This window comes from Hipposideros armiger, unplaced genomic scaffold (assembly GCF_001890085.2).
Source record: "Hipposideros armiger isolate ML-2016 unplaced genomic scaffold, ASM189008v1 scaffold_1225, whole genome shotgun sequence".
NCBI lineage: Eukaryota > Metazoa > Chordata > Mammalia > Chiroptera > Hipposideridae > Hipposideros > Hipposideros armiger.
Window position 1 is genome coordinate 269,649 of NW_017732575.1, and position 15,512 is coordinate 285,160.

The 15,512-nt window shown below is 50.8% G+C and overlaps 1 protein-coding gene across 5 annotated transcripts in view; it reads right to left on the reverse strand.

Moving 5' to 3' along the window:
• NDST1 (N-deacetylase and N-sulfotransferase 1) overlaps positions 1 to 15,512 on the reverse strand; it is a 58,440-nt gene that overhangs the window by 14,689 nt on the left and 28,239 nt on the right. For all 5 annotated transcript variants that reach the window (XM_019633026.1, XM_019633025.1, XM_019633027.1 and 2 more), the window contains 4 exons: positions 13,313 to 14,212; positions 5,428 to 5,922; positions 1,937 to 2,024; positions 608 to 762 (listed from right to left, as the gene is read on the reverse strand). In XM_019633026.1, coding sequence (XP_019488571.1) covers positions 608 to 762; positions 1,937 to 2,024; positions 5,428 to 5,922; positions 13,313 to 13,825 — 1,251 coding nt within the window. In that variant the 5' untranslated portion in view covers positions 13,826 to 14,212. The remainder of the gene's footprint in view (positions 1 to 607; positions 763 to 1,936; positions 2,025 to 5,427; positions 5,923 to 13,312; positions 14,213 to 15,512) is intronic.

Here is a 15,512-nt window from a genome sequence, read left to right on the forward strand (position 1 = left end):
GAGCCGTATTTCCCCTTTGTAGAACGGGAGAGAGAAATCAGAGGCTAGAACGGCAGGGCCGTGGGTCCAGGCCCTCGGGGTATAGATGGAGAAGCTGAGGCCCCAGAGGGAAGGGGATATGCTCCGTCTCCAAGCGAGGGGCTGGCTGAGCTGGGACTCTAACTCTCGGCGCAGTGTCATGCCCTTCAGCACCCGAGTGAGGAGCAAGACAGGGCTCTTCCTGCCTTTGGGGGCCTCTAAGTGGCTGGTGGGCCCAGCCTGAGGCAGCACCAGGCCTCATTCTCCAGGAGCTAAGCACTTCCTCCAGCTCTCCAGAGCGCCCATCCTAGCCTGAAGAGAAGAGCTTAGGCTCAGGAAGCAAACAGGCCCGGGTGTAAGTGCTGGCTGGCCTCATTAGCTGGTGTGGCCTCCCTGAGCGCGGGTGTCTTGTCTAAAAGCTAGGCTAGCAATACCTGCCTTTTGGGGTCTCTGTGAGGATTCGTTGAGCTACAAACATGTTAATAAAAGGCTGTTAGACTGAACCATAAAAGCAGCCAGAGGCCCACGGTTGGGCCCCCAGCCCAGCCCCTAGCCCACCCGGCTCTGCCCCGTAGGCAATCTTACTCACGACAGCGAACTTCTTGTTCAGGGCCATCTGCTCGGCCAGCACAGACTGGTTGTGGAAAAGGTGGGGCTGCATGTGGCTCCACATATGGGGGAACCACCAGAACTCCTTCACGTACGACAGCAGCAGGTCATCCCCGGCATCCTCAGCGTCAGTACCTGCAGCCCGAGCACAGCCAGCTCAGCCTGGCGCACCCGCCATGAGATCCTCCAACCTGGGTTGGTGCACAGGGATGGGAGCACGCAGCCATGGCCCCCCAAGAGCTGCTTGGAACAACTGCCTGAGCTACAGCACAGGAGCAGACAGAGCTCCAGTCCAGAGCCCTGGACTCCAGCCTAGACTGTGGCCTTGATGCAATTTGTGACCTTGGCCAAGTCCTTCTCCTCTTTGTGCAATGCAGGTTCTGAGGCAATGATCCCAAGGGATTCTTCCAGCTCTGACACGTCTGCTCCAATCCTATTCCCATTTTTCTATTGAGTCATTCATCTTTTATTTATTGATTTGTAGAAGCTCTTTGTATATCTGCCAGATGTTTAATTCTCTGTCTCATGTGCATTACCAAAACTATGTCTGATATGCTAAGAAATGAGAATATCAAAAATGCAGAGAGACAATCCAGTATTACTCTTCTGTGGCTTTGGGGCTATATGGTACACTTCTCCACCAGAATTGCAGACTAATAGAGTTTTGCCTGGAATTCGAGAGAGGCTATCCTTACCACGGCCCAAGCAGAAGGCGGCTACAGGAAATGGTCGCGGCAGGTGACACTCAGGGGTGTTTTCTCTGGCCCAGTCCCCACAGGGCAGCATGTGAGGCATGTCAGAGAGCCCAAGAGAGGAGGGAAGGCATGAACCAGGCAGCCCACGGCCCTCGACCTCAACCCTTAGAACCAGAAAATAAACCCGTAATGTTGGTCACCTCTGGGTGGGTACAATCATAGGACATTTTCACGTTCTATGCCATATACATATACTTCTTTAAAATTTTATACTTCCTTAAAACTCTGTTACTTTTTAAAGCAAAAATAGTACAAATAATTTTAAAAGGTGGGTGTGACAGGACGATAAGAGGGAGACGATGCCTCCCCAGGATCACACAGCCTACAGGCCAGGGAGACATGAGTGGGAGCTCTCATCGTGTCGTTACTGCCCCCAAATGGCCTCTGTTTGGACTGTCTACTCTATAGGTTGTTGGTGCAGGGGTGTCACAGAGTCAAATGTGTCCCTAATGCGGCTGTCAGCCCACCTGCTACCCCTGTGGCATAGTGCTCTGAGGGTCTGGATGTGAGAGCTTCTGGAAGTTGCTAGTGGGGACAGAGCCAGACCCACTTACCTGTGTGGAAGAATTTCCCTGAGTAGCCCAGGTTGAAGGTGAAGTTTGGGATGTGTGTGCGTAGTTCATTCTGTGTATCAAACAGGGCCTAGGATGGGCAGAGGAAAAAGGGGTGAGGACAAAGCCAGGCACTCCCACTCTTCCCGCTGAGGGCCCAGAAGTGTCCTGCTGCTGTAGGACCAGCTACAAAGTTTGTGGGGCCCAGTGAAAAGGGTGGAACCCTTACTCAAAAATTAAGAATGTCGAGAAATCAATAGCAGAGTGTTAAAGCTCACATGGGCTGTTCTGAACATGGGGCCCTGTGTGACTGCACAGGTCCCACGCCTATGAAGCCAGCACTGTGCGGCCACCTTCACCAGGCCTCTGACAAGGGAAGTCCTAGACTCTAGCCTCGCTCTGCTGTGTGTCCTTGAGACGGCTTTGTAACTTCTCTAGGCCTCAGTTTCCCCAAGTGTAAAAAAATGGGGCTAATATCATCTCCCTCTTAGGGAGATGAGCAAACAAACGAATGAGGCTCTTGGGAGAATTAAATAAGATATTGCATGTTAAACTGCCTGACATTTGGTAAGTGATGAAAAATGGTGGTGTCATATGTCTGTGGTCACTGCCACCATGAGCCTCCTGTCTCCACCTGTCAAATACGGAAGATTTCTCCTCATAGATGAATGCAAGGCTGTGTCAGGTCCTGACACAGGACCATGACCTTTCCAAAGATGTACTGGGCACCCAGCAATGCAGTGTTCCCATGCATGCACAACCAGTGCTTTGCAAATCAATCAAGGGATGCTGACACTTGTGAAACAAATGTACAGTTGTACTCTGGGGTCAAGGCTCAGAAACATCCCTGCGTGATGCGTAAGGCTGCTAAAAAACCTGCTATCTGAACACTTCGCAGACTCAAAGACCTGGCCCTCCTGGCGCCGTCAGCATCTTACCAAGGCCTGATGATGGACTGACTGATAGACACGTATGCTCCAGCTGTGTGGCCTCCGGCAGGTTACTTCACCTCTCTCTGAGCCTCAGTGCCCTGCTCTGTAAAATGGGACTTACAACAATGCCCACTTCTCAGGGCTGCTGTGAGGATCAGATGAGGCAACACACAGGAAGGGCTGAGCACAGAGCCTGGTCCTCGCCAAGCCCTGAGTAAGCAGCTGCGGTTGGTATTATTTAAATTGTGTTGTACAGCCAGTACTGTACCAGTGAGTGAGGCAACATTCATGTCTCTGAAAGAAAGGCTCAGTTGTAGCCTGTGCTTGGATTAAAGAAAACACACACACACACACACACACACACACACACAAAAACACCTCTGACTTTTTTGACTTACAAGGACATTTAAGGCAAATGGAAACCTGGCTGGTGAGGCGCTCTGCAGTCTCCGCTGAGCTAAGTGCACAGCAGAGGGCTCCTCTAGGAGTATGCTTCTACAGAAATGGCTCCAAACGGCTAGCATTCCTCTAGCTCTAAAAATGGGGAAAGTAAGAACCAAGAAGGACAGCCCCAGGGTTCATAGGGGCACGCAGTGAGCCAGGCAGCCTGGTTTCCTCATGGGGTCAATTCTGGCCAGGCAGCAAAGGCCTAGGATACAGCAGGAGAGAGTTAGGCTGGACTGCAAGAGTGAGCTCTCAGGAGGAAACAGCGGGTAAAGCAGATCAAAGCCCAAGAGGGCTCATGGCCTGGCTATCTGCACAGGCCCCCTCCTCCCTCACATCAGCTATCCAGGGCACCTCTGGGCAACCCTGGGATGTCAGGAAGTAGCCCGAAAACCTCCCATCCAGCCCGTCTTGTCATTTTACAGCTGAGGCTCAAGGATGAGAAGGGACTTGCCCAAGTCACCCAGTTAGGAGCAAATTGGGACTTGAACCCAAATCTTGACTCCCCAGACAGTGCCTGCTCCCCAACACAATCCGATCTGCCCTTCTCCTTGGGAAGTGTGAGAAAGAGTAGAGAATTCACTCTTGACCAAGGCAGGAGCGTGAACCCCAGGCCTCCCAGCCTTGCTCCCAGGCCCCAGGGCCAATCCCAACAGTGATTTCAGGAGGATGGAGACGCAGCACAGATCATCTGAGTCACAAGGAGAAAAAGCATTGCTCTCGGAAGTCTCTTTTTCAGTCCTCCTCCCAACATCAAAAAGAAGCCTTGGTTTGGTCCTAACATGTTGCTGACACTTGCTAATCCTGTAGAAGAGAGATCAGGAGGTCAGAGGCAGCCGTTTCTCTAGAATTTAATCCCTCGGTTTTGTTTTCACTGGAGCTATTGTTAGGTTACCCTCTATTTATGGACACTGATTTCCCCATTTATACTAGTGAGGCCATTTCCTTTGCAAATAACTGAGTAAAATAGTGCGTAGGTGAAAACTGTATTTTAAAGACTGCATAATGGCCTTAATTTGCAGGCTTCTCTTTAGTAGTGAGACGTGTGTAAAATTTTGTAGTTTGCAAAAAGTTTTTACATAGAGTTTAGTTTGGTAAACACATTTTGAACATGATTCCACTCTCTATATAAACCTTAGTTAAAATATGCCTTGTGTATGGTTCAAGCTCTAGTTCTTGTTTTAAGAGTTTTGTAGGCGCTCTAGTACTGACAAACATTTTTGAGAGTTAAAAATCAGGTCTGGATTAAAAGGTGGGTAAACAACCCTGCATAGTTCCCATCTGTATTTCGGTGACTGGGCCTCTTCCTCCATACATACATTCTGTTTTTGGGGTTTTTGTTTTTTTTGTAATTTTATTTGTATGCTACTCAATATTAGTGTCTGCATTCTATAAAATTACTGTTGTAGTCAATATTTTCATTTTGAGACTCTTTATATAGTTTTCATTAATCCAATTTCCTTCAAAATAAACTTGCTAAGTCATGGAAACAACCAAAGCATCCTTCAATAGATGATTAGATAAAGAAGTGTGGTATATATATATATATATATATATATATATATATATATACACACACACACACACACACACACACAATGGAATACTACTCTGCCATAAGATGAAATACTGCATTTGCGACAACATGGATAGTAGATCTTGAGATTATTATGCTAAGCAAAATAAGTCACACAGAAAAAGTCAAGAACCATATGACTTCACTGATATACGGAATATAAAACTGAAAGCAACAAAGGAACAAGACAAACAAATAAACAAAAACTCATAGACACAGACAACAGTTTAGTGGTTACCAGAGAGTGAGGGGGATGGTAGAAGAGGGTGAAGGGGGTCAAATATATGGTGATGGAAGGAGAACTGACTCCCATACATACATTCTTAAGCTCCACGCTCGAGATGCAAAGTTCCTCTATATTTAATACTTCAATAGAATTTTAAATGACACTGGCTTCTAATAAGGCAATTAATAAAAGTAACTGGCCAAGGGAGGGGGACTAATAGCACAGGGGAGATGCAGACAGCAAAGTCCTGATAGGGTGCAGGAAGATCTGAAGGTGGGGCGACCCCGCCCTGCCCGGTCTGGGGTCCCGGCCCTACCTTCACGTCCTCCACCTTCATGCGCGTGCCCTCCTTGCCCACAAAGATGTCATCAATGTCCACTAGGATGTAGCGGTCCAAAGGCAGCGAGAGGCGCTTGCCAGTGAGGAAGGCCACGGCGTCCACAAAGACGAGCTTGTGTAGCCAGAAGTTGAGGTTGTTGCCGAACAGCACGCGCTGGATGCCATCATGGAGGCCCAGGTCCTGGACCACGGTGGCGTGCAGCGCGGCGTGCAGGCCGGCGTCGGCGCCCAGGTGCGGGATGGACTCGGACGAGCGCGTCTTGGCCAGCAGCACTGGCTCGTAGGTGGAGTGGTTGGACTGGAACACGGTCCAGTCCTCGCCAGGCAGCACGCCCTTCTCCACCTCGCTGGGCCGTGTCACATAGAGCAGCGGGGACCTGGGGTTGATGCTGCAGTCCTTCAGGCCCAGGTTCGAGTGCAGGAACAGGGGGAAGCCTTTGAGCTGTGCACTCAGCAAGCTGTTCTCGTTGGCCTACAGTCAGGGTGAGGCAGGGAGGGGAGAACAGATCCGTCAGACCCAGAACCCCGAGGGACCACGGAATATCATGTGTGCACCGATAACAGCAATGTCAACCGTATTCGTTAACTTGACCTGCTACATGCCTGGCCCTGTGCTAACCTGGCCAACGCAAACCTAGCATCACCTGTCACAAGAATATACGCGCTAACACATATGATGTGCTTCCCAAAGCCAAGCACCAGGTTCATACACTTTGCATGCAGGGGTGCTGTTAATCCTCACAGTGATGGAGGCATTGCTATCATTCCCATTTTACAGATGAGGAAAATGAGGCCCAGAGAAGCTAGGTACCGTATTTGCCGGCGTATAAGACGATTTTTTGGCCCTGAAAAATATGCCTCCAAGTGGGGGGTCGTCTTATACGCCAGGTACACTTCAGATAGACTGCCCATATAACAAACTCTGTATTTTAAGTGGAAATGTTAGGGGGTCGTCTTATACGCCCAGTCGTCTTATACGCCGGCAAATACGGTAACTTGGCCAAAAATCACACAGTAAGAAGCCTAGCAATGACATCATGGACTCCACCACCAGCCTGGCTGGCCTTGGGCAAGTTATGGAAACTTTCTGTGCCTCAGTTCCCTCTGCTGTACAGCATGGCTGAGAATTTGGTAAATGCCTCAAGGGGTGGTGGAGGATGGTGGAGGATGCGGCTGGCAAAGCGCTTGGAGCGGGGCCAGTGGCAACGCCAATTGCTCACTCAGTCCTCACATCAGCCTCAGGAGGCAGGTTCCTTTGTGATTCCACTTCACAGGTGAGAAAACTGAGGCTTTCAAGGGAGTGTGGCCCTCAGTCGCACGCACAGTGGTCAGGAGGAGCCACCATTTGCAGCCAGGCGGTCCGGCCCTGGAGCCCACACACCTGACCACCAGGCTCTGTTGCCTGTGGTTTCCAAACTGCTTTGTCACACAACCCTTTCTTCAGGAGAAATGTGAGGTGATGCCAGTGTAGACGAGATCAAAGAGGAGGTACCTTCTGGGAATGCAGGAACAAAGACACTCCACCCCACAGCATTCCCAGCCCTCATACACCCCCAACACCTCGGAGGTCACTCCTTCACAGGAATTCAGCTCCCTGTACCACCCTTCTCCTCCCAGGGTCTGCTGCTGCCCAGCTCCCTGGGGAGCTGCAAACAGTACCCACGGCCTCCGCTTCTCCTCTTCCCTAGGCTCACAGCCCCTGCTCCTTCATACCATCCCTTACCCTCCCAGCCACCTGCCTCTGGATATAGTATAATTTGTCCTTGTCCCTGTGCCAGTTCCATCTGTCTTCTTGGCCTGGCAAACTCCTGCTCATCCTTCAAAACCCTTTGCATATATCTTCTTCTCTGCACTGGCCTCCCTGGGACCATGTTAAGCCTCAGCAGCTATAGCACTTTTTACCTTGGCTGCTACACTTCTGTTCAAGGTCTCTCTCCCACCAGTCTGCACCCCCTTTGAGGGCAGGGGCTACATCATTTGCACCTCTGAATCCACGGTGTCCAACACAGGCTTGACACCCAATGGGAGCAAATGCATATTTGATGAGTAGCTGGATTTTTAAAAAGAATGAAAAAGGAACAGAAAGCTCTCCAGTTCCTGGCACCTGACAGCTGTTCAATACAGGTTTCATTTGTTCATTCCACAACTGTTTACCACGTCAGACACTGTTTCTAGTGTTAGGGACACAGTGAGAAAAAACAGACAGGGTCGCTGACCTCATAAACCTTAAAGTTGACAAGGAAGAGAGACAGCGATCGAAACCGCAGAGATAAATGTAAAACTTCAGTGGGGCACATGCTACACAGAAGAGGTTCTAGAACCTCTTAGTTCTAGAACAGTAGATAATTGGGCATTGTCAGTAGGCTCAGGAAAGGCTTCCTGGAGGAAGGGACTTTCCTAGAGAAAGGGACTTGAAGAATGAATAAGCATCAACTAGGAGAGGTAGAGGCCAAGTTCAAAGAACAGCAACTGCAAAGGCCCTGAGGTAGGAGAGGGCTCAGCACAGGCAAGGAACAGCAAGAGGCCAGCGGAGTGATCAAGAGAGAAAGGAGGTGATGAGGCAGAGAGGTTAGCTGGGGCTAGACCTGCAGAACCCTGGAGGCTTGAAGTGGCCGTGGGAAGCCATCAAAGACTCCATCAAAGAGTTCTGAACAGAGGGATGACAGGTTCCAATTTGCATTTTAAAAAGACCCATCTGGCTGCACTGTGAAGAATGAGTGGGGCGGGGCAAAGCAACAGGGGACAAAAGGAACCAAATGAGGTTAGAGAGGGAGGCAAGGTGGTCACCCTTGAAAGCTGGCCAGGTGAGCACTGCACAAAAGCACTTTCAGCTGTGCCCCTGAGAGCTGCATCTGCCCAGAAGGGTGCCTTTTATCCTCCACGCAGAAGTGTTTTTTTTTTTCTAATTTTCATAAGGTTCTGCAGGGCCCTGGCCTTCTAAACTGTGATAAGGAGCCCACATTCGATTCCCTAGGAGTACCTGCCAACTCCTCACTCAGCCCTGAGCCAGCTACAATGCCAAGCCCCATCCTGAGAGGCCACCTCTCTCAGCTCCAGGCTCCCCCATGACCCCTAAGCCAGCACTGGCCAAGGATTAGAGCTGCAAAGACGGTAAGGGCCAGCGACATTTCAACCCCTGTCCATCACCTGCTGTGGCCTGGGAGGCCACACTGGACCACAGGCACTGGGGGATCCCATTTCAAAGCCCCGACTTTGAGCTGACTGCCAGGCACTGGCAACTCAGCCAGTTGCTCAGCTGGGAGACATTGAGGAAGGGAGAAAGCCAAGTAGCTGGCCGTCCATTCCAGTCAGCAATAAAAGAAACCAGCTGGGGAAAGGAATGGAGAGTAAGCCTCAGCATTACAGGCTGACCCCCACTGCAGGCCTCACCCCACGGGAAGGGAACCCCTCCTGTTCCTCAGCACTGAGGAGTCAATCAGGAGACACCAAATCTTCCAGTGGGGTCATCCAGGCGGAGGTAGGAAGCCCTGATCTGGGAACTGGAAGGCCCAGTACAGACTTAGATAGTGACTCACTGATGACCTTGGGGTCCCTACACCTCCTCTCCAGGCCTCAGGCCAGCTTGCTCACCTGTGAATGGGTTAGAAGCCATGAGCGTCGTTGTCAAATCTTGACTCTGACTTACGAGTTGTGTCACCTTAGACAGCCATTTAACTTTGGAGCCCTACTTCCTTACCTGTAAAGAAAGTGCCTACTTCACAGGGTAGTTGTGCGAATTACACATGGTAAGGCTTGCAAAGCAGTGAGCTCAGTTATCTGGCACATAGCAAGTGTGCAAAAAAAGAAGTCGGGTAGCCCTTGTCAGTCCTCTGCCGGGGTGTGTTCAGCCCCAAGGCATCTGGAGGTGCAAAATTGAGGCATGACAGTGCCAGGAAGTGGGGCTACTGATAAAGACCAGCTCCCACCCTCGAGGACCTCACATGACCACATGTTGGTCAGAACCACAAGACTAAATGCTACCACCAGCTGTTTGCTGGACACAGAGATGACAAAGCCACTTATTAGGTGGCTACAAGTACCAGGCGCTGTGCTAGTGCTTCTCACCCACTGCCTTGTTCTATCTTCAACATGGCCCAACTTTACAGATAAGTCGAGTACCCTGTCCAAGGTCACTCTGCTTATAAGTGGCAGATTTGAACCTGGGTCTGGTCTTTTCAGCCCCTGCTCTCATTCTCACGCTGACCTGGGAATCCAGCATCAGTGGGAATTGGAAATGAGTCTCCAGGTCCCTGGGGTTCACAGTCCTCTGGGTTTAGCAGACCCAATGCACAGTACGCAAGCTGGCCTTGCAGAAAGAGCTGAAAAGTGTATCTTGACCACCAGAGGGCGCCTGTAAGAGCAGAAAGTCACAGGCCTCTGCTGAAAACCAAGGAGGGGTCTTGTCTTATGCAATAGGGTAGGAAGAGCACCAAGGCCTGGAATTGCCACTGACCCCACAGTGAGACTGAGCAGATTCCTGCCCCTCCTTGGACCTCGTGTTCACCTTCTGTAGAGCAAGGAATTGGGGCTAGATAAGGTCCAAGCTCTGTTGTACCAATTGTGTCCAATGACCCCAGCCCACTGCCTGGTTTCCAGAGATAGGAGCTCTGTGCACTGGATGTGGCCTCTGAGGCAAATTCTACTAAATAAATGGTAGACTCATTGCACAGTGGTTAAAACTAAGGCCTCTAGAGCCAGGCTGCCTGGCTTTAACTCCTAGATCTGTACTTACTGGAGGTGTGAGTGTGGGCACATTCCTTCAACCCTCTTCGCCTCTATCCTTCTCTCTTAAATCAGGATATCTACCTGCCTTGGAGGATGGCTTATGAGTGTCAAATGAGTTAATTCATGTAAAATATATAGGACAGGGCACAGTGCTGGGTGAGCACTCAATAAATGTCAGCCATTTTGACGTTTTTCAGGCCTGGGGTTCTGACTCGAACTTAATGAAGTGCATGGCAGGAAAGGGAACAGAGTCCAGGAGGAAAGAAAAAAACAGACAATGAAGACAGTTGACTTTATGCCACTATAAAGCCAAAAACCAGGTCAGCATTTCCCAGAAAGGTGCTCTGTGAAGTAAAGGGTTTTGTGATCAAGCCATTTGGGGAACAAATCTCACCGGGTTGTTCTGCTGCAGGACTTCTAAGGGCCTTCATTCCTTGGCCCACAAAACCTTTCTGAGTGGCAGAGCATCCTGCTGCATTAGTACATGAAAGGACACGCTGTGGGAGACCCGCCACTAGACCAGGTTCCTCCCAGCACCTAGCACAGGGCCAGTGCACACAGATGCCCACGAATGCCAGCGGATGAATGGTCACCCAACAGTGGACACGGGCCACTTCTGACTTACCTCCTGCTCCTCTCTCCACTTGGGCCAAGCAAGAACCTGCTTTAGGACCTCTGCTGTCCCCACTGCCCAGAAGGCCCTTTGCACAGAGAGTCATGCAACTCCTTCCCTCACTTCCTTTCAGTCACTTTAATCAAAAACAACTCCACTGGCCATTCAGTCAAAACAGCCTCAACCACCATACCATCACCCCCTGTGCCCTTTCCCTGCTTTATTTGTTTTTGAAGCTATCACCATCTGCCACATTGCATGTTTATTTGTTCATCGTTTGTCTTCAACCCCACCCCACAGCACTGAAATGTCAGCTCCAGGACAGCAGGGACTTTGCACATTTCAATCACCACTGGGTTCCAGTGCCTAGCACACGACCTGGAACATAGTAAGCACTCAGTAAATATTGCTGAATGAAGGAACGAATGCCCACGCCCCCCCAAGCACACAACTAGAGTCCCAACTGGCACTTGCTTTCATCTGGCAGGTCAGAGTTCTCTGGCCAGAGCCTCTGGATCCCCGATCCAGCTGTCCCCAAGCTCCCCTCTCCAAGGACAGCTTCTCCGTGACACTTTCAGTGAGGACACTGATCCCAGCAGTCGTTCTGGGCACCCCACAGAGCTCAGAGCAGCTCACCTGCCCACTGGGATTTCTTTCTCCTCTCTCTTCCAGTGCAAATTGGCTGATTCCAGAGGTACATGCATTCCACACCCCACCACAGACAAGAGGACAGAGCACAGGATCCAGAGCCCAAGCTAGCTATTGGGTTGTCGGACAAGTCATGATGCATGTTTGCGACAGATGGCACTGGTTCATTTTTGGAAATACTAGAATCATTCGCATCTATGTTATTGCTATGTCATTTGACAGCTGATAGTTCTAGCTTCATTCTAAAAAAAATTGAGCGATTTGGTTGAGTTTTGGAGATTTTACAACAAGTTGAAGATGGAAGACCAAACTGTGCATTTTTGCCATATTTTACTGTTTTACTTCCATAAAGGGAAGAACTCGTGTTAAGCTTGTGAAAAGTTGCATAAAGTTTATGGTGACAACGCTCTACAAGAACGTCAGTGCCAACGATGGTTCACGAAATTCCGTGCTGGTGATTTTTATCTCAACGACGCTCCTCGGTCAGGGAGGCCCACCGAGGTTGATGACGACAAAATAAAGGCACTGATCGAGTCAAACCCACATTACACGACATGAGAGATTTCAGAAACATTGAACATCCATCACTCAAGCATTCACGATCACCTGAAGAAGCTGGGATACGTAAACAAGCTCGATATTTGGGTTCCGCATGAACTCAAAGAAGTTCATTTGACGGCGCATATAAACATCTGCAATATGCTCATTAAACGTGAGGAAAACGATCCTTTTTTGAAATGACTGATAACTGGTGATGAGAAGTGGATTGTTTACAACAACGTGGTGTGCAAATGGTCTTGGTCCCAACGTGATGATTTGCCTCAAACGACATCGAAAGCAGACATTCATCAGAGGAAGGTTATGCTCTCAGTGTGGTGGGATTTTAAAGGTGTCGTGTTTTTTGAGCTCCTACCAAGGAACCAAACAATCAATTCGAATGTGTACTGTCAGCAATTGGACACTTTGAACGAATCCATCATCCAGAAATGTCCAGAGCTTGTTAATTGTAGAGGAGTTGTGTCCCATCGCGACAACGTGAGACCACACACAAGTTTGATCACACGTCAAAAATTACTGGAGCTTGGATGGGATGTGTTGCCACACCCACCATACTCGCCTGACCTTGTGCCATCAGACTTCCACTTGTTTTGCGCTCTTCAAAACTCCTTGCGTGGTATAACGTTCAATTCAGATGAAGCTGTAAATCAGCACCTTGTTCAGTTTTTTGCAAATAAAGACAGGTCCTTCTATGAACGAGGAATTACGAAGCTCACTGAAAGATGGCAAAAGGTTATCGAACAAAACGGGCAATATATCATTGATTGATCTTTTTTCTTTATATAAATAAATGACCTTTGAAAAACATAAAATACGTCATGACTTTTCCGACAACCCAATAATTCTGGGTTCAAATCCTGGCTCTCCCACTTATAGGCTGCACAGCTTCATATACATAACTTAACTCTCCTGAGTCTTGGTTTTCCATCTGCAAAATGGGGACACACCCCATCCCTTGGGAGGACTGCCATGACAGGTTTCGAGGTACCTAGCAGAGCATATCCTCTCCTACCTCGCACCCACCCTGGGACCCCCTTCAGGCAATTGCCGGCTGTGTACTGGTTCCCACGCACGGCAAGCAATCCCCCTGCCATATGCCCCGAGTAAAAGCTGATCTTTTAGGCACCAGGCACAGTGTGCTCTAAGTGCTCTATATCCACTCACGCATTTAACCTTCACAACAACCCTGGGAAGTAGGTGCTACCATTACACCCATTTTACAGGTGAAAAAAGTCATTCGCTCAGGAAACGAGGGCGGAGATGGGATTCAAACTTAGCTGGAGCTCTTAACTGCTCGGGGACGCTGCTCCCTACATACCTTAAAGAAGCCGATGATGCCCACGCCGTAGGCCACACAGTACTTGTCCAGCAGCTCCCGGTTCCAGGCGTCCAGGTTGACGTACTTGAGGATGTTCTCATAGATGATGAGGGCGAAGCGGCCACGGCCCTTGTCGGTGAGTGTGGGCATATCCCCCTTGCCCGGGGCAATCTCTGTGCGGTACTTAAAGCGGCTGGACTCCAGGATGGCCACCACCTCCTGGCCCAGCTGAGAGTAGAGGCTCTCCACAAACACCAGCACCAGTGGGTCCGTGCGGGAAGGGGCAGCCGCCTGCACGGGCTTAAGCGGTAGCAGGCGGCTGGGGGCCATGGGCGGAGGGTCCCCACAGTCAGTCTCGGGGGCATCCACGGAGGGCTCCAGGCCCCGCTTCCAGCCATATAGGTAGTAGGCGGAGACAAAAACGCTGAACAGGCAGAAGACAAACAGCAGGAAAAGGACAGCCTGTGGGGACACGTGCCGACACAGCCTGCGGAGGCGCGCCAGGGTAGGCATCCTGGTCCCCGAGACCTCGGCCACCACAGGCCCTGCCTGCCTTGGCCGCCCCAAGGCCCCACACAGGAGGAGACACTGAAGTCGTCCGCTGACCAACAAATTCACAGACACGTAGCAGGGGAGGCCCTCGGTGGGCAGCTGGAGCGAAGGATCCGGGCCACCGGCCCCTCCTCCCAGCCAGGGGCGCTGTCCACAGGCTGGTTGCGCTCCTTCCTTCCTCCGCGCCCCTTTATGTCACCATGGCAAACCCCCACGTGGTCCTGTGCACAGCAGAAGTGCCCCAGGGCGTCAGGGCCTCCTGCGGGGGCCGGGCAGCGGGCTGGACGACATTGAGCAGGTCCAGGGGTGCCGCATGCCGCTTGCTTGGTGGGGCCCCCGGGACCAAGGCTGTGGAGAAAAGAGTCAGAAGGTAAAGGGTCAGAGTCTGGGCTTTGGGGGGTCTGTTGACTGTGGCTGCACAGGACCTGAGCTAGGTGGGCCAAGTCCAAGTACTGCTGCCCAACCTGGTTGCGTTATGTGGGGCAAGCTCCTTAATCTCTCTGAGCCTCAGTTTCCCCATTTGTGAAATGAGGCTGATAATAGTACCTACCTCACAAGACAGACTGGGTCATTAAGTCCAGTAATGTGTATAAATCGCTTAGAGCAGCACCTAGCATCTGGTGTCTTCAATGGCAGTTGCTATTTATTATAATTATCATCAGAATCCAAGACTAGACCGAGAAAACTTCAGAAACAGGAAGAAGTGACACAATAAACATTTACAAGGCCTGGGAGCTGGAGGTGGAATTCTAAATCATGCCCGAACACCACGTCCTCACCGTCTTCCCCTCACTTACCCGCAGTACTTCCCCACCCGTATCTCTCTCTGAATGCGCCCAGAGCCCCATCCGACAGATGAAAAGACTGAGGCTCAGGCAGAGCAGCCAAGCCAGGATTCAAACCCAGGGCTGTGAGGCACCTGTGGTATGGCTGTGTTAAAAGGCCCCTCTCAAGCATCAGTGACCTTATCTGTGAAATAACCACCCTGACAGCATAGGGTTAGGGCTGAGGGATAACTGTGTGAATCAGTCCAAGAAGCTTGGCAGAAGCAACGCTTAAGAAATGTCAGCTGTGGGCCGGCCGAGTGGCGCGTTGGTTAAGAGCTGGCTTGGGACGCCAGAGGGCCCCAGTTCAGATCCCACATATGAGGGCCAGTGACACTGCCCTCCACAGCTAAGATGCTGAACAACAGCTCAACCTGGAGCTGGGCTGCCGTGAGTCGCCAGCGGTGTAGGCTGCAGCCCCTGCTGCAGTGGGTTGCCATGAGCTACCGTGTGTAGCCAGCAGCCAGCGTGAGCGGCCAGCAGCCGCAGCGAGTGGCCGTCCAGAAGCCGGCGACTGATCTGCCTCCCCCAGGAAGAGCGTAATGATGGTGCCAACTTGGGCCAGTGAAGCAACATCCTCCACTAGACTGAAGAACAAAAGGACAGCAATTTGTCTGTTCCCCTCCCCCAATTCCCCAGCGCTGTTCCCATCCATCCCCCCAACTCCCCAATAAAAATCTAAAAAAAAAAAAAAAGAAATGGCAGCTGTCCCTGTCTGCTCTGGCACAACAGGCATCTCTCATCTTCAGGGCACGTGTCCACAGGCACACACACCAGGATCCTGCGCCTGCCGAGGGGCCAGCAGGCGAGGAGGCACCTCCTCT